At 41.9% G+C, this 26,505-nt stretch overlaps 4 protein-coding genes across 8 annotated transcripts in view; 3 read left to right on the top strand and 1 right to left on the bottom strand.

The window, feature by feature from the left end:
- The window catches only part of LOC114641676 (zinc finger protein 501-like), a 202,253-nt gene extending 190,056 nt beyond the window's left edge, over nucleotides 1-12,197 (bottom strand). For 3 of the 5 annotated variants that reach the window (XM_051927443.1, XM_028790695.2, XM_051927442.1), the window contains exons 1-2: nucleotides 12,071-12,197; nucleotides 6,700-6,835 (exon numbers count right to left, since the gene is read on the bottom strand). The gene's annotated coding sequence lies outside the window, so the exon portion shown is untranslated. The remainder of the gene's footprint in view (nucleotides 1-6,699; nucleotides 6,836-12,070) is intronic. The other 2 variants (XM_028790696.2, XM_028790698.2) reach the window with 2 other exon arrangements.
- The window catches only part of LOC114641660 (gastrula zinc finger protein XlCGF26.1-like), a 180,039-nt gene that overhangs the window by 49,044 nt on the left and 104,490 nt on the right, over nucleotides 1-26,505 (top strand). The window lies entirely within an intron of this gene.
- LOC114641671 (zinc finger protein 420-like) overlaps nucleotides 17,502-26,505 on the top strand; it is a 66,357-nt gene continuing 57,353 nt past the window's right edge. The window contains exon 1 of the mRNA XM_028790691.2: nucleotides 17,502-17,660. The gene's annotated coding sequence lies outside the window, so the exon portion shown is untranslated. The remainder of the gene's footprint in view (nucleotides 17,661-26,505) is intronic.
- LOC114641702 (cyclin-I-like) lies at nucleotides 24,833-26,293 on the top strand. The gene has a single exon (XM_028790730.2). The coding sequence runs from the start codon at nucleotides 25,087-25,089 to the stop codon at nucleotides 26,242-26,244; it is 1,158 nt and encodes a 385-aa protein (XP_028646563.1). The 5' UTR covers nucleotides 24,833-25,086; the 3' UTR covers nucleotides 26,245-26,293.

Below are 26,505 nucleotides of genomic sequence, written 5' to 3'. Positions count from 1 at the left end.
GAACTAAGCTTTAAAAACATGCTTTGCTGAGCAAACAGAAAAATATTTGTCCAAAGGACTCAAGGTCTAAGCATTCCACACATGAGACTGCCTTATCACGTTTTCCGTTAGTTTACATCTGAACGCCATAACAAAGGGGACAAGAAATCAAGTTGCACAAGGGGCGTTGAAGGGGCTCAAGGATTGTGTATAATAAAAGTGTCGACTGTTGCATTTCATAATGATATTAAATCATGCATTCTAGGGGTATAAAAACTTTGCCCCACCCAACAGACGGGGTTCAGAAGAGCCCTGAGGCTGTCAAGTAATAGTGAGTGCCTGCTTTCTGAAACTCTGCTCACTGTGACACTGAAGAATAAAAGCTGCTATATAACCACACCTGCTGTCTTGTCTGGTGTCTTTGTCCACATCTACTGTTGCACTTTAAAATGAACACACACACACACACACAGACCCAAACCACAACAGTACCCCATGAATGACACACACACGCTGATTAACCCTTAGCACTTTAAACCACACATCAGCCTGTCACTCAGCACTTCAGGAGACTTACTTATTATCAGCACGAACAACATACGATGTTTTAATGATATCTCAGACCTAAATATTACTTCTGGTCTACAAGAACACATTTAAACATACAAAGACTCAGCACTCTTGACTATAGGCCATTTATCAGCCATGAATACCTTCTTTTTATCATACTGTCCCTTCTATTGAGTGGCGCCCTCACTCTCAGCCTTATAAACCTCGCAGCACAGATATAATGGCAAACAATCTGGCTGTCACCAGGTGCTCAAAGAAATCTGACTTATTAATTCAATCACTCTAGACATTAAGACAAAGCATAGAAAGTTAAAAGTAGCGTGGTATTTATTACAAGAATAATAATAATACCACTGGAACAAAGAATAATAGAAAATAGGTACTGATAGGAAAGTCTGAATATACAGGTGCTGGTCATAAAATTAGAATATCATGACAAAGTTGATGTATTTCAGTAATTCCATTCAAAAAGTGAAACTTGTATATTAGATTCATTCATTACACACAGACTGATGTATTTCAAATGTTTATTTCTTTTAATGTTGATGATTACAACTGACAACTAATGAAAGTCCCAAATTCAGTATCTCGGAAAATTAGAATATTGTGAAAAGGTTCAATATTGAAGACACCTGGTGCCACACTCTAATCAGCTAATTAACTCCACACACCTGCAAAAGCCTTTAAATGGTCTCTCAGTCGAGTTCTGTAGGCTACACAATCATGAGGAAGACTGCTGACTTGACAGTTGTCCAAAAGACGACCATTGACACCTTGCACAAGGAGGAGGGCAAGACACAAAAGGTCATTGCTAAAGAGGCTGGCTGTTCACAGAGCTCTGTGTCCAAGCACATTAATAGAGAGGCGAAGGGAAGGACAAGATGTGGTAGAAAAAAAGTGGACAAGCAATAGGGATAACCGCACCCTGGAGAGGATTGTGAAACAAAAATGTGGGGGAGATTCACAAAGAGTGGACTGCAGCTGGAGTCAGTGCTTCAAGAACCTCCACGCACAGACGTATGCAAGACATGGGTTTCAGCTGTCGCATTCCTTGTGTCAAGCCACTCTTGAACAAGAGACAGCGTCAGAAGCGTCTCGCCTTTGGACTGCTGCTGAGTGGTCCAAAGTTATGTTCTCTGATGAAAGTAAATTTTGCATTTCCTTTGGATATCAAGGTCCCAGAGTCTGGAGGAAGAGAGGAGAGGCACAGAATCCACGTTGTGTGAGGTCCAGTGTAAAGTTTCCACAGTCAGTGATGGTTTGGGGTGCCATGTCATCTGCTGGTGTTGGTCCATTGTGTTTTCTGAGGTCGAAGGTCAACGCAGCTGTCTAACAGGAAGTTTTAGAGCACTTCATGCTTCCTGCTGCTGATGAACTTTATGGAGATGCAGATTTCATTTTCCAACAGGACCTGGCACCTGCACACAGTGCCAAAGCTACCAGTACCTGGTTTAAGGACCATGGTATCCCTGTTCTTGATTGGCCAGCAAACTTGCCTGACCTTAACCCCATAGAAAATCTATGGGGTATTGTGAAGAGGAAGATGCAATACGCCAGACCCAACAATTCAGAAGAGCTGAAGACCACTATCAGAGCAACATGGGCTCTCATAACACCTGAGCAGTGCCACAGACTGATCGACTCCATGCCACGCCGCATTGCTGCAGTAATCCAGGTCAAAGGAGCCCCAACTAAATATTGAGTGCTGTACTTGCTCATACTTTTCATGTTCATACCTTTCTGTTGGCCAACATTTCTAAAAATCCTTTTTTTGCATTGGTCTTAATTGATATTCTAATTTTCCGAGATACTGAATTTGGGACTTTCATTAGTTGTCAGTTATAATCATCAACATTAAAAGAAATAAACATTTGAAATACATCAGTCTGTGTGTAATGAATGAATCTAATATACAAGTTTCACTTTTTGAATGGAATTACTGAAATAAATCAACTTTGTCATGATATTCTAATTTTATGACCAGCACCTGTATATAATCTTTAGGAAAAGCTTACGGAAAAAGTTACAGATGACAAGGATGAATGTCCCAGGGAGGCGTTTGATTTAGCAATCGATGTTCATGATGCCTTTCTGATGACCAGTGCCGTCTTCGTCTGTTTGTTCTTCTCCTCTCCTTCCTCCTCCAGACCAAGGCATATTTATTATGAAATGTCACGCCTTGGTTTCACAATGCATGCACCTGATTGGCTGGCTGTCAATGTGATTGATGAATTTTGCTCAAACTCTTTCCCAGATAATAAAGTTCTTTGATATTGCCCTCAGTTTCCCTTTCCCAGGCCATAAACCCAATTGTTGTCCCAAATGTCCATCCATAAAGTAATCAATAGCCTGAGGTATCAGCTCAGCATCCTTTCCCAAGCTGTAAAATAATTGAGCCATCAGAATGTCTTCCTTTCAATGTTGGAAACAGCCGTTTTAAAAGTGAGGTGTAAGAAAACCTGCTTTGAGTTGTCTTAATTGTAGTTCATCTGTTGTTTTATTGTGACCAAAATATAAGGGAAAATTAAACCAAAATGTACAGATTTTATACACCATAACAGGGCTCGACAGGGCAGGAAAGAACGGAAGATAGGGGATTGGAACGGAGCACTAATTCCCTTTCATCGGCAGAAAAACGCAAGAATAAAACACTCCTACCGGGCACAACGCTCCCGTATCCACCTCCATAGCGCTCAGTACAGAAGACTCCTCTTAATTGTCTCACTTCGGGTCTCACCCCGAAGACTTCAGTTCCCCCCACTCCACTTCTGACGTCATTTCCGGCTTCTTCAATCAACCGCACATCCGCTTTTTGATTTCATTTCCTCCCTGCTAATTGTACTTCCTGATGCACCTCCATAAAAGCTCTGAGAACCCATTTTGTCATTGTCAGATGTTTACTTTGCTTCATTTTATTTGGACAACTGGAACCTTCAGCCAGTATACGGGGGGAAGCTCCCCAAACTCTTAATCTGTGTCTTTGTGCTCTTCTCTTATCACAACGTATTGAGTCTCATTTCCAATAATGATGAGAGGTGGGTCATTTTGTAGAATGGTGTTCTTGTAAAAACTTGGGAGCTCAATGCTATTAAGACATTGGAATTGAGGATTGACTTCCGCCGACAAGTCACTAACACTCCACCTTCGCAAATTAATGGTCTGATGGCATCTGTGGTTCAGTCCCTTAAATTCCTGGGGACCACTAATACATCAATATGAGACAAGCACATCCCCTCCATCATCAGGAAAGCCAAGCAGGGATTGTTCTTCCTTCACCGGCTTAAGAAGCTTGGCATATCAAGGCGGATATTGTTCAATTTGTACTTTGCCCCAGTTGAGAGTATTGTGACCTTCTCCATCACCCTTGGGTTTCCTTCTGCCTCCTCTCTTTCTAAGACTCGGTGGCAGCAGGTAATTTGTCCAGCTGAGAAATTCATTGGCTGTTGTCTCCAAACATTAAAAGATCTGTTCATCAGCACAGCGATAAAGAGAGCAGGAAAGATGACAAATGACTCCATCCACCCCAGCAGCCATCTGCTCATTCAATTGCCATCACAGAGAAGGTGCAGGTCTAAGGCGACCCGAACTACATGCCATCTCCGCAGCTTCTTTCCTCAAATGATTACAATCCTACATAAACTTGCATGGGGCTACTCCTAACTGTTTGTGCAACATATAACTGGTAACTGTGCTGTTTGTCTCTTGGTAAATACTTCACACTTGCTCAAATTGTACTATTTGATATCTATATTATTTTGGGAAAGTATTGTAATCATCCAAAGTTTCAATGTCGAGATTTTGAATCTCAACGTTTTAGATGTCCCTGACTTTCTCGTATACAGTGTATAGGGAAAGTATTGGAATCCTTCAAAAAAAAATTCCATTTTGAGATTTTGATGAATCTCAATGTTTTAGACCTTTGGAATTGTGTGTGTGTGGGAACACAATAATCTGAGTACACTTTCACATCAGTCAAACAAATTTTGACTACAAGTATTAGGTACAAATCGTAGATTTCTACCAACTTTTGGGTTATTTCCGCTAACCAGAAGTGTATTAAACTATTTAGCTTTAAGCAATGTAAGAATTATTAAAGGCTTGTATTTTTCCTTTCATCCAAGCAGTCAAGCAGCACCATGCTTGTCCGCTCAAGGCTGTCCACAGCTTAGCCCTTATCAGTGAAGTTGCACGCTGCCGCTTATGATTTTAGCCTTAAAGGACACTAGGGCAACAAGTAAATTGAATTGAAGATAATTGAATCATTAACTGAGTGGTCCAGTTTACATATGTGGGTCCTCCTGATTCCGCTGAGGTTGATAATCTTTTCAATAATTTGAATTTGATACGTGCCGCTACAGGGAAACAATGAAAACTAACTTTTTGATGATATTCTAATTTATTGAGATGCACCGGTTCTAGATAGATAGACAGACAGACAGACAGGAAAGGCACTATATGACTGACAGACAGACAGACAGACAGACATGAAAGGCACTACACGACAGACAGACTGACAGATAGATAGATAGATAGATAGATATGAAAGGCACTATATGACTGACAGACAGACAGGAAAGGCACTATATGACAGACAGACAGACATGAAAGGCACTATATGACTGACAGACAGACATGAAAGGCACTATATGACTGACAGACAGACAGACAGACATGAAAGGCACTATATGACTGACAGACAGACATGAAAGGCACTATAAGACAGACAGGAAAGACACTATATGACTGACAGACAGGAAAGGCACTATATGACAGATAGATAGATAGATAGATAGATAGATAGATAGATAGATAGATAGATATGAAAGGCACTATATGACTGATAGACAGACAGGAAAGGCACTATATGACTGACAGACAGACATACAGGAAAGGCACTATATGAAAGACAGACAGGAAAGGCACTATATGACTGACAGACAGACATGAAAGGCACTATATGACAGACAGACAGACATGAAAGGCACTATATGACTGACTGACAGACAGACAGACAGATAGGAAAGGCACTATATGACAGACAGACAGGAAAGGCACTATATGACTGACAGACAGACATACAGGAAAGGCACTATATGAAAGACAGACAGGAAAGGCACTATATGACTGACAGACAGACAGACATGAAAGGCACTATATGACAGACAGACAGACATGAAAGGCACTATATGACTGACTGACAGACAGACAGACAGATAGGAAAGGCACTATATGACAGACAGACAGGAAAGGCACTATATGACTGACAGACAGACAGACAGACAGACAGACAGACAGACAGATAGGAAAGGCGCTATATGACAGACAGACCTGCAAGGCACTATATGACAGACAGACATACATGAAAGGCACTATATGACAGACAGACATGCAAGGCACTATATGACAAACAGACATACATGAAAGGCACTATATGACAGACAGACATACATGAAAGGCACTATATGACAGACAGACAGACAGACAGACAGATAGATAGATAGATAGATAGATAGATAGATAGATAGATAGATAGACATGAAAGGCACTATATGACTGACAGACAGACATGAAAGGCACTATATGACAGACAGATAGATAGATAGATAGATAGATAGATAGATAGATAGATAGATAGATAGACATGAAAGGCACTATATGACTGACAGACAGACACACAGGAAAGGCACTATATGATAGATAGATAGATGAGAAACGCACTATATGATAGATAGATAGATAGATAGATAGATAGATAGATAGATAGATAGATAGATAGATAGATATGAAAGGCACTATATAATAGACAGACAGACAGACAGATAGATATGAAAGGCACCATATCACATAGACAGATGAAAGGCACTATATGACAGACAGATAGACATGAAAGGCACTATATAATAGACAGACAGATTTCTGAGGTCCTACGTTCCTTCTTGACCACTCCGCTCTGGTGATGCCAGCTCTGTGTGGTATCAATTCTCAGTCCAGACTCTTTTCATGTGTAGCTCCCAGATGGTACAATGAGTTGCCCACCTCCATTCCGTCTTGTATTGTGTTTAAGATTTGTTTCAAGACTATTCTGTGAATTTCTATATTTCTGGCTGAAATAAGCCGTTAAGATTTTGTAATCTGGGAATTGTAACTTACATGTCTTGTGCTTCTGAGTTCTTCACTTTTGATGATCAATTTTGTATCCTCGTCCCGTAACACTCGTTCCCAAACAGTCCCAACAGACTTGATCACGTTGACTTCTTTTGTAAGCCGCTTTGAATAAAAGCACCTGCTAAGCAAATAATAATTAAATGTAAGTGCCAAGTCCAAACCCAAGATAAGCAGAACCTACTTCACTTTGTAAGCTCCATCTGATTACACAATTTGAAGACACTCAAAGGAACAGAACAGGACAGGACAGGACAGGGTGCTGTAGAGGACAAATAAACATCACAGAGTCACTTTATAACTAACTTACCTCAGACGGGCCACTCAGACCAGCTGTTCTCAAAGTCATTTCTCCTGCAAGTCGTTCCCCCCCAACACACACACACACCCTTTGTAAATTGCTGCCAACCTCCTCCATTATGTATTATTTCTTTCACCAACTGAGTGACAATAAACTTATCACAGCTGCATTTGACAAATACAAGTACCTGTGTGGACCCATCCACTTATATCAGAGTTCAGATTTTTCACTCGTCAGTCCCAGCATGCTTCATGCTATTATTGACTTCATGCTTGGTTTGTGCTCTGACATGAACTGTCAACTGTGGGACCTTCTATAGACAGGTGTGTGCCTTTCCAAATCATGTCCAGTCAACTGAATTTACCACAGGTGGACTCCAATGAAGCTGCAGAAACATCTCAAGGATGATCAGGGGAAACAGGATGCACCTGAGCTCAATTTTGAGCTTCATGGCAAAGGCTGTGAATACTTGTGTACATGTGCTTTCTCCGTTTGTTTATTTTTAATAAACTTACAAAAACCTCAAGTAAACGTTTTTCACGTTGTCATTATGGGGTGTTGTGTGTAGAATTCTGAGGAAAAAAATGAATTTAATCCATTTTGGAATAAGGCTGTAACATAACAAAATGTGGAAAAAGTGATGTGCTGGGAATACTTTCTGGATGCACTGTACATCAGGATGCTATTCATAGACTTTAGCTCCACCTTCAACACAATCATCCCTCCAAAGCTGATTGGGCCTGAACACCACCCTTCTGCGATTGGATCCTGGACTTCTTGACAGAGAGGCCCCAGTCAGTTCTGATGGGCTGCAGCACTTCCAGCTTTCATCACATTGAGCACTGGAGCGCCGCAGGGCTGCGTGTTTAGTCCACTGCTCTTGGACTCACGACTGCACAGCCACACACAACACCAACCGCATTATCAAGTTTGTGGATGATACGACGGTGCTGGGACTGATAAGCAGGGATGATGAAACAGCATACTGAGATGAGGTGGAACGGCTGTCTGCATGGTGTGAAGGCAACAATCTCTCTCTCAATGTCAACAAGACAAAAGAGATAATCGTGGACTTCAGAAAATCACCTCCTGCCCACAACCCACTCAGCATCAATGGTTTAGATGTGAAGACTGTTAGGAGTACAAAGTTCCTTGTGTGAACATAACTGAGGAACTTACATGGACACATAACACCTCATCGCTAATCAAGAAAGCTCAGCAGAGACTACACTTCCTGAGGCGGCTGAAGCGAGCGAGTCTTCCCCCTTCCATCCTCACCATGTTCTACAGAGGCACCATTGAGAGTGTTCTGACCAGCTGCATCACTGTCTGGTATGGCAACTGCGACATATCTGACCACAAGCGCCTGCAATGGATAGTGAAGACAGCAGAGAACATTATTGGGGTGCCTCTCCCTTCACTACAGGACATATTTTACAAACGCAGTGTCAGCATTGTGCAGGACCCCTTACACCCCTTTGGACTTTTCACACTTCTGCCACCCATCCTGCAGCATCAGCTCCAGATCTGCCAGGCTGCAGGAGAGTTTTTACCCCCAAGCTGTCAGACTCCTTAACACCAGGCTGCTTCCACACGGCCTCAAACACCTCGGAAAACAGAACTTTTATACATGTGAGCCACTAACCTGTAAAGACGAGTGGGCATGGAGAGAAGAACTGAAAATCTCATACTGACCTTTAAGGATTTTGATGTTCTTGATATCCTTCTGCTGTGAAACATTCTGACCTGTCATTGTTTACACGTCTTCAACAACTATTATCATACACTGATCATTTCTGTATTATCTATATCTATTATTTATTTATTTATTAGGGGCGGTATGGTGGCGCAGTGGGTAGCGCTGCTGCCTTGCAGTTAGGAGACCCGGGTTCACTTCCTGGGTCCACCCTGCGTGGAGTTTGCATGTTCTCCCTGTGTCTGCGTGGGTTTCCTCCCACAGTCCAAAGACATGCAGGTTAGCTGCATTGGCAATCCTAAATTGTCCCTAATGTGTGCTTGGTGTGTGTGTGTGTGTGTGTGTATGCCCTGCGGTGGGCTGGCACCCTACCCGGGGTTTGTTTCCTGCCTTGCGCGCTGTGTTGGCTGGGTTGGTTCCAGCAGACCCCCGTGACCCTGTAGATAATGGATGGATAATTTCTGTATTATCCATATCTATTATTTATTAATTATATTACATATCTATTGACTATATTTATGTATCTACATTGCAAATACAATACATTGCATCAATGTTCATATTGCTAACTGCACGTCAATATTGCTGCTACTTCTTTGTCTTGCCTTTGTACAATGTCTTGTCTTGTTTGTGTTTTAATTTTAAATTTTTATTCTATTTTTAATTTATTATTTGCACTTCATGTTGTTACACTGAGGACCCTGAGCTTCGCAATATCGTCTATCTGTATACTTGTATATGGTTGAAATGACAATAAAGTTGTCATTAAATTTTAAATTTAATTTTATTTAAAATTAATTAATTTAATTAAAAAAAATGTAATTACATTTATTTAAATTAAATAAATATGTGAATTTCCCCTTGGGATTAATAAAGTATCTATCTATCTATCTATCTATCTATCTATCTATCTATCTATCTATCTATCTATCTAAAGTTCACTTTGACTTTGACTTGACTTACTAGCAAACACATCCTGGGGAGCAGACCCTAAGACCCTGCGATCAACGGCCATGGCACTCTGTTATTCAACAGCAGAGTATTGGGCACCAGTGTGGGCTAGGCAAACCCATGCCAACAAGGTTGACCCTGAGCTAACTAGTGCATGGCGAATCATCACCGGCACATTGCGAACAACGTGCCTTCCTGCTTTATACAGGCTGGCTGGGATCGCACCTCCTCACATACGACGAGAAAGTAGTTCAATAGTAGAAAGGTTCAAGCAACTGATGGACTCCAGACACCCACTTTACCATCACCAGCAGGTAAATCGCTGAGTATCTTCTCGTCAGAGCTTCGCCACAGTGGAGCCCCTTAATCCAAAGCAGTCCACAAAACATAGGATCGAGAGGTGGCGAGGGACTGACTGTAGCCCTCCCAATGGCGCTCTTCCTATACCTCAAGAGCACCTACCCAATGGAACATCCCTCTCTAGGAAAGACTGGGTCGGACTTAACCGAGCTAGGTCAAAGGTGGGCAAAACAAGAGACAACCTTTTTAGATGGGGCCTCACAACGAGTGATGAATGTCCCTGTGGTGAGCCCACCCAAACAACGGACCACATTCTCCATGAATGTTCCCGAGTCCCTACATGCACCGATTAAGACCTTAAGGATGGTAATGACGCCGCTATTACCTGGATACGGCAGTGGCATGATACGACATGATGATGATGATCTTCCTTCCAATAGCCTTTTGCTGCGGACCTCTAGAACTCCACTCCACTCCACTCAGGAGGTTGTCACTTTATGTGTACAGTAATCCCTCGCTACTTCGCGGTTCACTTTTCGCGGATTCACGACTTCGCGGATTTTATACGTAAGCATATCTAAATATATAACGCGGATTTTTCGCTGCTTCGCAGGTTTCTGCGGAGAATGGGTCTTTTTACTTCTGGTATTTCCTTCCTCAGTTGGTTTGCCCAGTTGATTTCATACAAGAGATGCTATTGGCGGATGGCTGAGAAGCTACCCAATCAGAGCACGCAGTTAAGTTCCTGTGTGCTGCTGATTGGCTCAGCGACGGAGTGCTGCATTAACCAGGAAGTCCCATCTCACTCATTCACCATTAACGTGCTCTTGCTACTGCATTCAGGGGATTATCACCTTCATCGTCATCATTTTTACTGCGCAGCATATTCATCACCATCATCACGTCATATATAGCTACGTGTACTTCGCTATACAGTAAGTGTAAACTTATCTACCGATTTCATATTGCTTAGCAATTGCCCCTGTTATTAATTGTGTAAAGGGTGGGTTGTAAACAATACAGGGAGGGTTTAAAAACGTCCAAATACACGTTAAATAATTAAATAAATATGGTGTCCCTACTTCGCGGAAAATCAGTTATCGCGGCCGGCCTTGGAACCTATCTCCCGCGATAAGTGAGGGATTACTGTATTCGTTAGTGATCGCGCCTGCTTTAGGATTAGGATTGGGGGAGGAGTTATCCAACGCGAGTCAACTAAACCACGTGACAAAAAACCTGTAATCTAACTGGCTGTCCAGTAGGGCTACTCAAACGCGGAGCTGCGCTGCGGAAGTCGTCTCCTTCCTTCTGCTGTTGCTCCTTCCTTTTTTCTCCAAACCCCCTCCTGTCAGTCCGCCCCCCGTCTCCCAGCCTCATCGCTTACGGTACGTCACAATATAAAAGGATCGTTACGAGAACGAGTGTGAAGAAATGAATGTCTGGAATGACATCGCGGGTCTGTACGAAATGGCACAATAAAGCTGTTATTAAAGTGAAGACATTGCCTGCCGTCACTCCATCCGCCTTTTACAGACATGTCCAGCCGCTTCAGGCGCTGCCACTTTGAGTCCAACCGAGTCAGACTCTCTTGGTCTCTTTGACATGAAGGCGCCACTTTACGTATTTATTTATTTACACTCGGAAACACGTCACAAACGCTAGAAGGTGTCCTTATTTATTTCTTTTTTTTTTTTTACGTCACAGCCATGCGCTCCTCCGCTCTCTCACATCCAACCCCGGTTTAAGCCCGTCCATTAACCCAGCCCTGTCCGCATGTCATCTCCTCCGGTGCGCTATTTGTATTGAAAATGCCGTTTGAGAGAAAGTACTTGTGAAACTTCTGTGTATTCCTCCTAACGCTAAACTCGGGCGGAATGACGAGCGAGGGGCTTACACGGCGGAGTGGAGACTCGGCCGGCGTGAACGTAAACGGAGGAGTGGAAGTGGGCGCGGGGCCGCTCAACGCCAAAACAGCATTAACCTGACAGACTCTTTCCGCATTCTTCGCCCGCTCGCTGCCCTTGATTTCTTATCCTCCCCGACGATCTGGACACTTTCATCTCCTATCCCACCCGATATTCCCTCCCCAGCTCGATATTCTCATTTCTTACCGACACTCCTCCTCCACTTCACCGCTCTTAATCTCGATTTTTATTTTTCTTCTGTTCTCGTACTCGCTTGTCTCTCCTGAATCTCGTTATGGCACTCCGAGCCGTCAGCCAGCGACATCAAACAACGAGAAACAGAACGAGTCCTCAATGAGCGACTCATAGGAGACCATAAGAAGATTAACACTGCCATCTACTGGACGGAGGGAGGATTATTTCTAAACAGTACTTCTTTAGATAGATATAGATAGATAGATACTTTATTAATCCCAAGGGGAAATTCACAAAATTCACTTTACTTTCTCGTAAACAAAGTACTGTATAGGGAAAGTACTGTAATCGTTCAAGGATTTAATGTCGAGATTTTGATGAATCTCAACGTTTTAGTCCGAAAATACATTTTTTTGGAATTATGCCTGTGTGCATGTAAACACGACAACTTGGGTATGCTTTCACTTAGGTCAACCAAATTTTGCATACAAACAAGTATTAATTACAAAACGTAGATTTCTATCAAATTTTGGGCTATTTCCAAAAACGGGAAGTGGTATACCGTTTATTCATGCAGTCTGCAGAGTCCGATTTATTCAACTTTACTTTTATAATAATTGTTATATTATAACAATTTATATATTATTGATTTGATTTTGATGGTTCTTTAATGTACATAATATAAAAATATAATCATTGTCTTGCAGTTGACTCCTCAAGTATCCAACCCCATGTCTGAATATACAAGTCTAGGGGAGAGCACTCCCGATTTTATCTTCTTTTTTTTTTCTAATTTGCCTACAAATGTAATTTGTTGTATAAGTTTGACCTGATTGCATGAAATGTTGTTTACTTCAAATAAAATAAAAATAACTAAATAAGAAAATACAGGCAACAGGCAAAAAAAGCCTAGCCGCTCAAGAATGGGGCACAAGAATTAAAGTCGCATGAAGAAAAAACGGCAGCTGCCTGTAACTTATACCTTAACAAAGTCGGATGGAGAAAAAGGGGCATTACTAAGGGGGAGTTAGCCTTCAAGGTGGCGTTTCCACCCACCTCTCTCCTCTCAGTTCAGGTCTGTCAAAACATCTGCGAGATCCAAATTCCAATCTGGAACATCATTCTCGTTACTCTTAATGCAATTCTCAAATTTTTACACACATTTCACTACTAAATTGTGTTGATGCATTTCTCATCTGACTCTAACAAGTCATCAAAACAGTTTAAACTTTGGTCAGTCAGAACTCCAGATCTCTCACTCACCTTAACACCTTAACACTGTCCAGCATTGCATTATTATTTTCAATCAACTCACTTTAAACTTTTTTCAAATATGTATAAAAGAGCAAAGCCAATGACACACGGCCAGTCTTATTAGTAAATTGTCCTTCAATTGAAAGCAAATAGAAACACCTGCTCTCAATCTCGTGTCACAAGTGCACGTCATGGCACCAGCATGTACAGTATGATGCTCATGAGTCACCCAGTGAGTAGAGCTGGCAATGGAGCAGGAAGAACTTGTCATGCAGGTACCAGAACCAGGCTTTGTGAGAGGACCTGGAATCCGGATGTGCAGTATGGCAAGGGGGACAGGAGCACACAGAGGACAAGTAAGAGTCAGGGTGAGGGGAAGAGGGAGAAGAGGGACTTGATACCATAGGGTGTATAATGAAATAAGGGCAATGATTGTGGACCATTTTATCAACCATGGCCTAAGTATGGCTGAAGCTGGTCGACGGGTGCAGCCTCAGGTGCCACAGTCCAAAGTGGCTTCTGTAACATGGACATTCAGGAATGAGGACAGGTATCTGATCCAATATGTACTGTATTTGTGTATCATATGGAAAGGCACTATATAATAGAAAGACAAATGTGAAAGGCACTATATAATAGATAGATAGATAGATAGATAGATAGATAGATAGATAGATAGATAGATAGATAGATAGATAGATAGATAGATAGATAGGAAAGGTACTATATATATAATAGATAGATAGATAGATAGATAGATAGATAGATAGATAGATAGATAGATAGATAGATAGATAGATAGATAGATGTGAAAAGCACTATATAATAATAGATAGATAGATAGATAGATAGATAGATAGATAGATAGATAGATAGATAGATAGATAGATAGATAGATGTGAAAGGCACTATATAATTAATAGATAGATAGATAGATAGATAGATAGATGTGAAAGGCACTATATACTAGATAGATAGATAGATAGATAGATAGATAGATAGATAGATAGATAGATAGATAGATAGATAGATAGATAGATAGATAGATAGATGTGAAAAGCACTATATAATATATAATAGATAGATAGATAGATAGATAGATAGATAGATAGATAGATAGATAGATAGATAGATAGATGTGAAAAGCACTATATAATAGATAGATAGATAGATAGATAGATAGATAGATAGATAGATAGATAGATGTGAAAGGCACTATATACTAGATAGATAGATAGATGTGAAAGGCACTATATACTAGATAGACAGATAGATAGATAGATAGATAGATAGATAGATAGATAGATAGATAGATAGATAGATAGATAGATAGATGTGAAAGGCACTATATAATTAATAGATAGATAGATAGATGTGAAAGGCACTATATACTAGATAGATAGATAGATAGATAGATAGATAGATAGATAGATAGATAGATAGATAGATGTGAAAAGCACTATATAATAGATAGATAGATAGATAGATAGATAGATAGATAGATAGATAGATAGATAGATAGATAGATAGATGTGAAAGGCACTATATAATTAATAGATAGATAGATAGATAGATAGATAGATAGATAGATAGATAGATAGATAGATAGATAGATGTGAAAGGCACTATATACTAGATAGATAGATAGATGTGAAAGGCACTATATACTAGATAGACAGATAGATAGATAGATAGATAGATAGATAGATAGATAGATAGATAGATAGATAGATAGATAGATAGATAGATAGATGTGAAAGGCACTATATAATTAATAGATAGATAGATAGATAGATGTGAAAGGCACTATATACTAGATAGATAGATAGATGTGAAAGGCACTATATACTAGATTGATAGATAGATAGATAGATAGATAGATAGATAGATAGATAGATAGATAGATAGATAGATAGATAGATAGATAGATAGATAGATAGATAGATGTGAAAGGCACTATATACTAGATAGATAGATAGATGTGAAAGGCACTATATACTAGATAGACAGATAGATAGATAGATAGATAGATAGATAGATAGATAGATAGATAGATAGATAGATAGATAGATAGATAGATAGATGTGAAAGGCACTATATACTAGATAGATAGATAGATGTGAAAGGCACTATATACTAGATAGACAGATAGATAGATAGATAGATAGATAGATAGATAGATAGATAGATAGATAGATAGATAGATAGATAGATAGATAGATCACACAACACAGAATGGTAAAGCTCAAGGTTGACTCCGCCCCCCCCCCCCAACCCCCTTGTTGTCTCTTTTTCCCTAATTAGCAGCCAAACAATAATAAGACACAAAACAAGCTGCCACACGACCAGCTCACCTGTGCCCATCATACAATATCTGAAAATAAAGAAAGGTGAAGGTCTCAGTAAGGTTAACCTGCTCAGGCCACCAAAACATTTTGACGGTGTTCTTAGAAAAAACAGGAAAATCAACAGTTTGGGAAATGTCTCCTGTGGCAAAATGAGAGCAGCAACAAGGGTTTAATTAACAGCAGGAATGGGCTTCTCATTAAGAGATTGGTTGGAGTGAAATTGATTGGAGTTTGAAATCCCCAGTTTAGATGGTCATCTGTCAGCTCGTTTCACATCTCATTTCTGTCTGGCTGTCATTTAAAGAAGAAAGGAATACATTCAGAGGGCTGAATCCTTAACCCTTTGCAGTCGTATTTAATTTTCAACGTCACGCTACATTAGTCGTAATTAATTATTGAAAAAACGCCAATAATTACAGCAGTTATTTTTTTCAAGCATGTAGGAATAACACAGGCCACTTTTCTCGACCAGGCGACTGTGCAAATCGGTCAGAAACTTGCAGGGCCACCAGCGGTGGCCTGACGACCTATAGCGCACTTTTTACTAAGGCCAGTTTTCTGGCCTAATGACCGCAAAGGGTTAAAGATAGGGCTATTAAAAGGATTTAATTAGCACTGAAAACTGGTCACTAGTGAAGAAGATGGTTAGAATGAAAACCTGCAGCCACTGAGGCCCTCCAGGCCCGGAGTTCGACACCCCTGGTATAGAGAATTCAATTTCAATTTCCTTATCTTGGTTTACACAGCAACCAAAAATCAATTCTACATTCCCTATATCCGTCTTTATTATTCCAAATGAACTTTTAAAGGATTTTTAAAACACAACAATGAAATTGGTACATACATTATTTATATCAATGTAGCAGTTTTGGTTTACATGTCATAGTAGTAAGTCTAGTACAGGATCACCAGCAGTGCTCAACTCTCTAAATGCTTGTTTAATTATTTCAAAAGTCTCTTCTGGGTGGCACGGTGGCGCAGTGGGTAGCACTGCTGCCTCGCAGTAAGGAGACTCAGGTTTGCTTGAAGTTTGTGTGGAGTTTTCATGTTCTCCCCGAGTCTGTGTGGGTTTCCTCCCACAGTCCAAAGATATGCAGGTTAGGTGCATTGGCGATTCTAAATTGTCTCTAGTGTGTGTGCTTGGTGTGGGTGTGTGCCCTACGGTGGGCTGGTGCCCTGCCCGGGGATTTGTTCCTGCCCTGTGTTGGCTGGGATTGGCTCCAGCAGATCCCCGTGACCCTGTGTTAGGATATAGCAAGTTGGATAATGGATGGATGGAAAGTCTCTTCTTTAAATGTTGTAGTACCTTTCTATTTTCCAAAGAACTGTTTAAAATATTTCACTATTTATTTCAACTGCCAAGGTTTAACATTTCTCAAACACATTAAATTTACTTTGTAATATATTCCCTTTAAACCCCACCTCCTGCTAAATCATTACTCCCAAAAAAGAAAGATTTTCTGCATGTCGTCTTCTCACTGATTTTTCCAGAAATTAAAGGAAGAGGCTGATTGATGCATGTGTTTCCTGTAGAAAATTAAAAAAAGAAGATTACATCTTGCCTGAAGAAAGGGGGCTGAGTTGCCTCGAAAGCTTGCATATTGTAATCTTTTTAGTTAGCTAATAAAATGAGTAATTTTGCTTGACTTTTATTACAAGAAAGAAAGAAAGCATTTAACTTCTTACGGATTCAATCAGCTTTTCTTTTTAACAAATCACGAATGAAGCTGCCATTTTTAAACATGAAAACCGACAGGTTTATAAAACATACTCTCCCCCCCCCGTCCATTAGATGGCAGTGTTTACCAGCAGTTCCGCGCAGGAACGCCTTCTTTCCGCCGAGTCGCTCGTTGATGACTCGTTTTGTTTCGCTTTGCACGATTTCTTTTGCGGAAGGCTCGGCTTTGGTTGCAGTACGAGGCGCGTGTGTACAAATTCAGGGGCAAAAGGGAGCAAAAGAAGAGAAAAATAAAGAGCGTCGAGGAGCAGGAGGACTCACTGTGAGTAACAGGAGCATCGTGCGTGGGAGTACCGAGTGGGAGACGAGAGGGAACAAAGTGGAGCAGGACTTGGGCAGGGATGTCGGGGATACGAAAATGCATCGGCAGTGTGTGGGTGATGAAGAAGAGAGAAAAGAAGTAAAAGTATCGTTGGAATGCCGCGCGCCTCCATTCTCCCGTTTACGCTTACGCAGGCTGCCATGTAACCCGCTCGCTCTCTCTTGTCCCGTCCCGTTATTAGAATTCCGAGATTCCAGGATGGGGATTTTATGTAGAATTATCCCTCCGTGGGTAACTTCCTTCAGATATTTCATTCTAGTGTAGTTAGGTTATCTTCAAGCCGGCTTGCCTAGCGCTAGGTTTCGTTTTGGTTTTGACCTCCTTCGGCCCCCGACTTCTCTTTAGATTCGCCCTCCTGCTTTGTTCACTTGTTATGTGTTATCTTTTGGTTCAGACCTTTGTGCATCCCTGTCTCCAGCAGGGGGGCGCTTGCTCTCTGCGAACTGAGGGTAGGAACTTTGAATGTTGGCAGTATGACTGGTAAGGGGAGAGAGTTAGCAGATATGATGGAGAGAAGGAAGGTTGATATGTTGTGACTACAAGAGACTAAATGGAAGGGGAGTAAGGCCAGGTGGATCAGAGGTGGATTCAAATTGTTCTATCATGGTGTGAATAGGACGAGATATGGAGTAGGAGTTATTCTGAAGGAACAGCATGTCAAGAGTGTTTTGGAGGTGAAAAGAGTGTCAGACAGAGTAATGATTATGAAGCTGGAAATTGGAGGTGTGACGATGAATGTTGTTAGTGCATATGCACCGCAAGTTGGGTGTGCAATGGATGAGAAAGAAGATTTTTGGAGTGAGTTGGATGAAGTGGTGAACAGTGTACCCAAGGGACAGAAACTGGTGATTGGAGCAGATTTCAATGGACATGTTGGTGAAGGGAACAGAGGAGACAAGGGGGTGATGGATAGGTATGGTGTCAAGGAGAGGAATGAAGAAGGTCAGAGGATAGTGGATTTTGCCAAAAGGATGGACATGGCTGTGGTGAATACGTATTTTAAGAAGAGGGAGGAACACAGGGTGACGTACAAGAGTGGAGGAAGATCCACACAGGTAGATGACATCCTATGCAGAAGAGTCAATCTGAAGGAGATTGAAGACTGCAAAGTGGTGGCAGGGGAAAGTGTAGTTAAGCAGCATAGGATGGTGGTCTGTAGGATGATGTTGGAGATCAAGAAGAGGAGGAGAGTGAGGGCAGAGCCAAGGATCAAATGGTGGAAGTTGAAAAAGGAAGACTGCAAGGTTGAGTTTAGGGAGGAGGCGAGACAGGCACTGGGTGGCAGTGAAGAGTCACCAGACAGCTGGGAAACTACAGCAGATGTAGTAAGGGTGACAGCAAGAAGGGTGCTTGGCGTGACATCTGGAAAGAGGAAGGAGGAAAAGGAAACCTGGTGGTGGAATGAGGAAATACCAGAGATTATACAGAGGAAGAGGATGGCGAAGAAGAAGTGGGATAGTCAGAGAGATGAAGAAAGTAGACAAGAGTACAAGGAGATAAGGTGCAAGATGAAGAGAGAGGTGGTGAAGGCTTAAAGAAAAGAAGTATGATGAGTTGTATGAGAGGTTGGACACTAAGGAGGGAGAAAAGGACTGGTGGGCTAAACAGAGGGGCCAAGCTGGGAAAGATGTGCAGCAGGTTAGGGTGATAAAGGATAAAGATGGAAACAAGTGAGGAGAGTGTGGTGAGCAGATGGAAAGAGTACTTTGAGAGGCTAATGAATGAAGAGAACAAGAGAGAGAAGAGGTTGGATGATGTGGAGATAGTGAATCAGGAAGTGCAATGGATTAGTAAGGACAGCGATGAAGAGGATGAAGAATGGAAAGGCCGTTGGTCCAGATGACATACCTGTGGAAGCATGGAGGTGTTCAGGAAAGATAGCAGTGGAGTTTTTAATCAGACTGTTTAATGGAATCTTGGAAAGTGAGAGGATGCCTGAGGAATGGAGAAGAAGTGTACTGGTGCCGATATTTAAAAATAAGAAGGATGTGCAGGACTGTAGTAACTACAGGGGGATAAAATTGATGAGCCACAGCATGTCGTTATGGGAAAGAGTAGTGGAAGCTCAGTTAAGAAGTGAGGTGATGATTAGTGAGCAGCAAGATGGTTTCATGCCAAGAAAGAGCACCACAGATGAGATGTTTGCTCTGAGGATGTTGATGGAGAAGTTTAGAGAAGGCCAGAAGGAGTTGCATTGCGTCTTTGTGGACCTGGAGAAAGCATATGGCAGGGTGAGGAGAGAGGAGCTGTGGTATTGTATGAGGAAGTCGGGAGTGGCAGAGAAGTATGTAAGAGTTGTACAGGATATGTACGAGGGAAGTGTGACAGTGGTGAGGTCTGCGGTAGGAGTGACGGAGGTGGGATTACATCAGGGATCGGCTCTGAGCCCTTTCTTATTTGCAATGGTGATGGACAGGTTGACAGACGAGATTAGACAGGAGTCCCAGTGGACTGTGATGTTTGCTGATGACATTGTGATCTGTAGTGAGAGTAGGGAGCAGGTTGAGGAGACCCTGGTGAGGTGGAGATATGCTCTAGAGAGGAGAGGAATGAAGGTCAGTAGGACCACCAAGACAGAATACATGTGTGTGAATGAGAGGGAGGTCAGTGGAATGGTGAGGATGCAAGGAGTAGAGTTGGTGAAGGTGGATGAGTTTAAATACTTGGGATCAACAGTACAGAGTAATGGGGATTGTGGAAGAGAAGTGAAGAAGAGAGTGTAGGCAGGGTGGAGTGGGTGGAGAAGAGTGTCAGGAGTGATTTGTGACAGACGGGTATCAGCAAGAGTGAAAGGGAAGGTCTACAGGACGGTAGTGAGACCAGCTATGTTATATGGGCTGGAGACGGTGGCACTGACCACAAAGCAGGAGACAGAGCTGGAGGTGACAGAGTTAAAGATGTTAAGATTTGCATTGGGGGAGACGAGGATGGACAGGATTAGAAATGAGGACATTAGAGGGTCAGCTCAGGTGGGGAGACAAAGTCAGAGAGGCGAGATTGCACTGGTTTGGACATGTGCAGAGGAGAGATGGTGGGGATACTGGGAGAAGGATGATAAGGATAGAGCTGACAGGGAAGAAGAAAAGAGGAAGGCCTAAGAGAAGGTTTATGGATGTGGTGAGAGAGGACATGCAGGTGATGGGGGTAACAGAGCAAGATGACGAGGACAGAAAGATATGGGAGAAGATGATCTGCTGTGGCGACCCCTAACGGGAGCAGCCGAAAGAAGAAAAAGATAGTAGTGCAGCGCATGCTTCCACCTGTACATACAGTCAGGTCAATAAGTGTTTGGACAATTGGTACTTGTGTACTAAACGGATGGCACAGACTGCTTTTCTGTTATTGTGATGCAAATCGGATTTTCGTTTTTAAGATTAAGCACCCAAAGGGGACATTAACGTTAGTGACCTATAGGCAACTATGCTCCACCCCCACTGGACAATGACATAGTTTTCATAATTCTGTCTCTTTATGCCACCACAATGGATTTGAAATGAAGCAATCAAGATGTAATTGAAGTGTAGACTTTCATCCTTAATTTAAAGAGTTTATCATATAGGAATGACAGCCAGTTTCCAGGGGCTCAAAAGTATTTGGTCTTTTGACTGACCAGCTGTTCTATAGCCAGGTGTCAGCAGGTCCCTCATTATTTCATTCTCTATTAAGGAGGTAGAAGGTCTGTAGTTGATTCCATGTTTTGAATTTGCATTTGGAAACTGTCACTGCGAACTCTCAATATGAGGTCCAAAGAGTTGTCCATGCAAGTCAAAAGAGGCCATCATTAGGCAGAGGACACAAAGAAAACCCATCAGAGAGACGGAAGAAACACCACGAGTGGTCCAGTCAACCATCTGGTAGATTCTTAAAGAGAAGGAACACATTGGTGTGCTCAGCAAGTCTGGACAACCACAGAAGATGGCTGTGCTGGATGGTCACAGAATTCTGTCCTTGGTGAAGAAGACCCCCTTCACAACTTTTAGCCAAACCAAGACCACTCTCTGGGAGGAAGACCTGTCATTGGCAAAGTCTACAATCAAGAGAAGACATCATGACAGTAAAGGCAGTGGGTTTACCACAAGGTGCAGATCACTGGTGAGCCTTAAAGATAGGAAGGAGAGATCAGACTTTGACAGAAAACATTTTTTAAAAGCCTGTCCAGTTCTGTGACAATTGTCTTTGCTCGAAGGAAACTAACATCAATATGCAGACGAAGGAAACTAACATCAATATGCAGAATGATGGAAAGAGAAGAGTATGGAGAACAGGAATAACGGCTCACGATCTGATGAGCACCACATCACCTGTGAGACATGGCGGAGGCCGTGTTATGACCTGATCATGCGTGGCTGCCAATGGAAGTCGCTCACTGGTGTTTATTGATGATGTGCCTGCTGGCAGAAGTCGCAGGATGAATTCTGAAGTGTAGAGGGCGCTATACTGTCTGCTCAGAGTCAGCCAAATGCTACAAAACTGACAGGACAACACTTCACAGTACAGATGGACAAGGAGATAAAACACACTGGGACAGCAAACCAGGGGCTTTACAACACAAAGAAGTGGAATATTCATCAATGGCCAAGTCAGTCAACTGACCTCAACACAACTGGACATGCAGATCACTCACTGAACACAAAACTGAAGGCAGAAAGTCCAACAAACAAACAGCACCTGAAGACAGCGGGCAGTAAAGGCCTGGCAGAACATCAGCACTGGAGATGTCCAGGGGTTCAGACTTCAGGCGGCCATTGACTGGAAAGGACTTTCAACCAAATATGGACAACGAATGTTATATTTAGGATTTGGTTAGCTTGTCCAAACACTTGAAATAAAGGGATGTGTATAAAAATGGCTGTCTTTTCTAAACAGCTCATACAGTTTAAAGGCATTTAACAAAAACATTGTAAGTCTACACTTCAGTCACATCTTGATTTCTTCATTTCAAATTCATTGTAGTGGCACACAGAACAGAAATTATTAAAATCATGTCACCGTCTAAATACTTATGGATCCAACTTTAAATCCCTTAAGCAACCATGGTGGAAATAATCAAATGAGAGAAAATGGAACAAATATATAATATATATATATATATATATATATATATATATATATATATAAAATCCAACGTCTGTCTGTCTGCCTGTCCACTTAGCTAGCAAATGAGAGAACTACTTCACAGAATTAGATCGAGTTTTTTTTCTATAATTTGCTTGAACATTCTGGTTGATTCTGTGACTTCTGTCATCACGCTAAGTATCTTAGATTTATTAGCATGAATTCAAGCGAGACTCATGGGGGGCACGGCCCTCCTCACTCACACGTCTGCCTCGTGGTGTAACCTTAACTCTGCTTAGTTAGCCAACAAGAGAACTACTTAATGGATTTAGATGGGGTTTTTTTCTAGAATTTGCTTGAACATTCCCGTTGATTTTACGACTTCTCTCATTTCCCTAAGAATCATAATTCGCTTGCAGGAGCGATATATTCGCGCTCATCCGAGTCAGAGGCTGCGGGCTGAGGGGAGGGGGGAAGAGTGACGTCAGGAGTAGAGAGCTGGACGGGGCCCTCCTCACTGTCCTGTTTCACTACTGGTGGAGCCACAGGGAACGGCTAGTATATATTGTCACACTTGGGTCACAGATTTGCACAGAGACACAGGAGGTTGTAGAAAAAAAAGGAACTTTATTCAAAACACTGCAAACAAACATTTGTCTCTTTTCAAAAGTTTAAACGTGCTCCATGACAAGTCAGAGATGACAGTTCCGCCAGGAGCAGAGAATGTCTGAGAGAGAGAGAGAGAGAGAGAGGAGGAGAAGAAGCAAGCAAGCAATCAATTTAACAAACTGAAAGAAGCCCGTACAGGCTTTTTAAGAAGGCGGAGCACCGCGCGAGAGGCATATTACGCGACAGAGCCGGCCAGAAGGGAAATGGGGAATGTGAAGGTAGTCTGTCAGTGTTTTTTTAGTGGTTTTCCCAGGGGCGTCTGTATTCTCTTGGGGTGCGATCAGCTCCGCAGCTCACAATATACGGTGGTACTTTGAGATACGAGTTTAATTCATTCCGTGACCGAGCTTGTAAGTTAAAATGCTCGTATCTCAAATCATTTTTCCCCATTGAAATTAAATGAAATGAGATTAATTTGTGCCAGCCCCCAATAAAACCACCCACATTTTTTGTTAAATGTTTTCAACATAAGAAAAATATATTTATAATGAACAAATATTGTATACAAAGAGAATAAAACCTAATACATAAAAGAGAATCTAAAGAAATAAACAGATGTTGGCGGAGCCGATTAGCGTATTGTATTATGTTTTTCTTTCACCTCACTTTTGCTTAACTTTTCTTTTTTGCCACGGTTTCGTCACTTTCATTCGCAGGGCGTTTCAATAGAAACCTGTCCAGGGAGCTTTGTTTCTTCCTCCCCTTTAGAATGTTTCTGAAATGGCAAGTGTCATTAAATAGCGCTGCTGCACGACCAGTTGCAACTTTTTCAGGGTGTTTCTTTTCAATAAAGTCCGAAACTTTTTCCCACATTGCCAACACTTTCTTTATCTCACCTGAAGTGACAACCTCCTCCGCCTCTGCGATACCATAATCTCCTGCAGAACCTCCGTATGTTGCTGCGTCTGTAGTTCCATCAACTCCTCCGTTGTCAGTTCCTCGGAACGTGCGGCAACAAGCTCTTTGATGGCTCGTATCTCGAATTTTGGCTCGTAACTCAAGGCAAAAAATTGACCTAGGGACGGCTTGTATCTCAAAATACTCGTATGTTGGGGCACTCGTATCTCAAGGTACCACTGTGTGTGTGTGTGTGTGTGTGTGTGTGTATATATATATATATATATATATATATATATATATATATACAGTGGGGCAAAAACGTATTTAGTCAGCCACCAATTGTGCAAGTTGTCCCACTTAAAAAGATAAGAGAGGCCTGTAATTTCCATCATAGGCATACCTCAACTATGAGAGACAAAATGAGAAAAAAGAATCCAGAAAATCACATTGTCTGATTTTAAAGAATTTATATATATATATATCTATATATCTATATATATATATATATATTTTTTAGCCCCCTCCTTCCGACGTAGTAGGCTGTGTAAATTCCTTTCTGATTTTTTTCGTATTTATTTTTTTTACTGTTGGACTTCAGAAATACGCTTTTTAGATTTATATAATTTGGTTGCATCCTAAAGAAAAAGCAGAATCCTTCAGAATGGAAGACTAAAATAAGAAAGGTTTAAACTGCAGCATTTTTTGTTTTGTTTTGCCTCACTTTAATGGAGCAGATGATCGCCAGGTCAGGCAGTGAATCCCCTGGCTTTGCAGGGGAGGTAGCTGTATCCAGTGGGGTGGCATGTATCCAGGGGCTATAATGAAGTTATCAGGTCCCTTGGAGAGCCAGAGACTGTCTTTCCTTTTGGAAACGGCAATTTCTAGGGAAGCTCAAGTGTGGAAAGTGTACGTGCCCAAAAATCCAACGAGGCAGGATACAGATATTTCTCCAGTTCAGCGTGATGAGGTTGTTCGATGGATGTCTTCTCTTACCAGCAAATTCCATCTTTATCCAGAGACGCTTGCACTTGCCATCAGTATTTTGGACAGGTTTTTAGCCATAGTAAAGGCCCGTCCAAAGTACCTTCACTGCATTGCTATTAGCTGTTTCTTCCTCGGTGCGAAGACTAATGAGGAGGATGAGCGAATTCCAGCATTGCATAAGTTAGCAAAAGACAGTGGCTGTGGTTGTTCTCCATCAGAGATACTTAGAATGGAAAGGATAATTCTGGATAAACTCAACTGGGACCTGCTCACGGCAACACCCCTGGATTTCCTTCAGATATTCCATGCGATGTTGCTGTCCAGCTGGCCCCAGCTGTTGTGCACTCAGCCGAAGGTCAGCCCATCCCAGCATGTATCTATGCTCACTGAGCAGCTTCAGCAGTGCTTATCTGCTCACCAGCTGCTTCAGTTCAGAGGCTCCATGCTGGCACTGGCCATTGTCGCTCTGGAGCTGGAGAAGTGCTGTCCTGATTGGCTAAGTGTCATCATCAACATGCTGAAAGTATGCCAGATTGACAGCTCCCAGCTTGTTCGATGCAGAGAGCTTGTGGCACGTTCCTTATCCTCATGTGACGTTCCCTTGCCACCCAACACTGTGTACATCTACCAGCCCCTCAAACAAAGCCTGATTCCTCATGACAGGCCTGCAATTCAAGACCCACCTATCTCCACCATTCCAGAAACGGGGCTTGAGATGGCGACCAGAAGCAGTGGGCACCCCAGTGGGCTTGCTGCTTCTTGCCATCACTTGGCCCCATTTAGATATAAGCAAGCCTCCACCAAACGCAAGGTGGAAGAAATGGAAGTTGATGAATTCTACGACGGAATCAGGCGGCTATACAATGAAGACAGCGCTCAGGAGGGGGCAGCAGTGGAGACCTGTGGGGTCACTTTGGTGCGCCAAGAAAGCAGTCTCTCCCCCTGCCCCCCCCTGCAGCCTGTTAGCGTCATGTGACCGTTTTTTTTTTTTCTCCTTGCAAGACTCGGGGAATACAGTGAGTGCACTGGCTCCAAGTCCAAGTATTCTTACCAGGCTGTAATGAAATGAGAAATTATTTTAGAGCTGATCATATAGTACTCGGTTTTCAGCAAAAAAAAATATACCAAAAGATTAAAAAAAATTAAAAACAATGGACTTAAGAAAAAAAAAACATAAAAGGAAAAAGAATAAAAATATCTTGTATCCGCATAGTCTTCAATGCCCATCTGCTTCTAT

This window comes from Erpetoichthys calabaricus, chromosome 5 (assembly GCF_900747795.2).
Source record: "Erpetoichthys calabaricus chromosome 5, fErpCal1.3, whole genome shotgun sequence".
Taxonomy (NCBI): Eukaryota; Metazoa; Chordata; class Cladistia; order Polypteriformes; family Polypteridae; genus Erpetoichthys; species Erpetoichthys calabaricus.
This window is presented reverse-complemented; position numbering and strand designations above follow the sequence as displayed.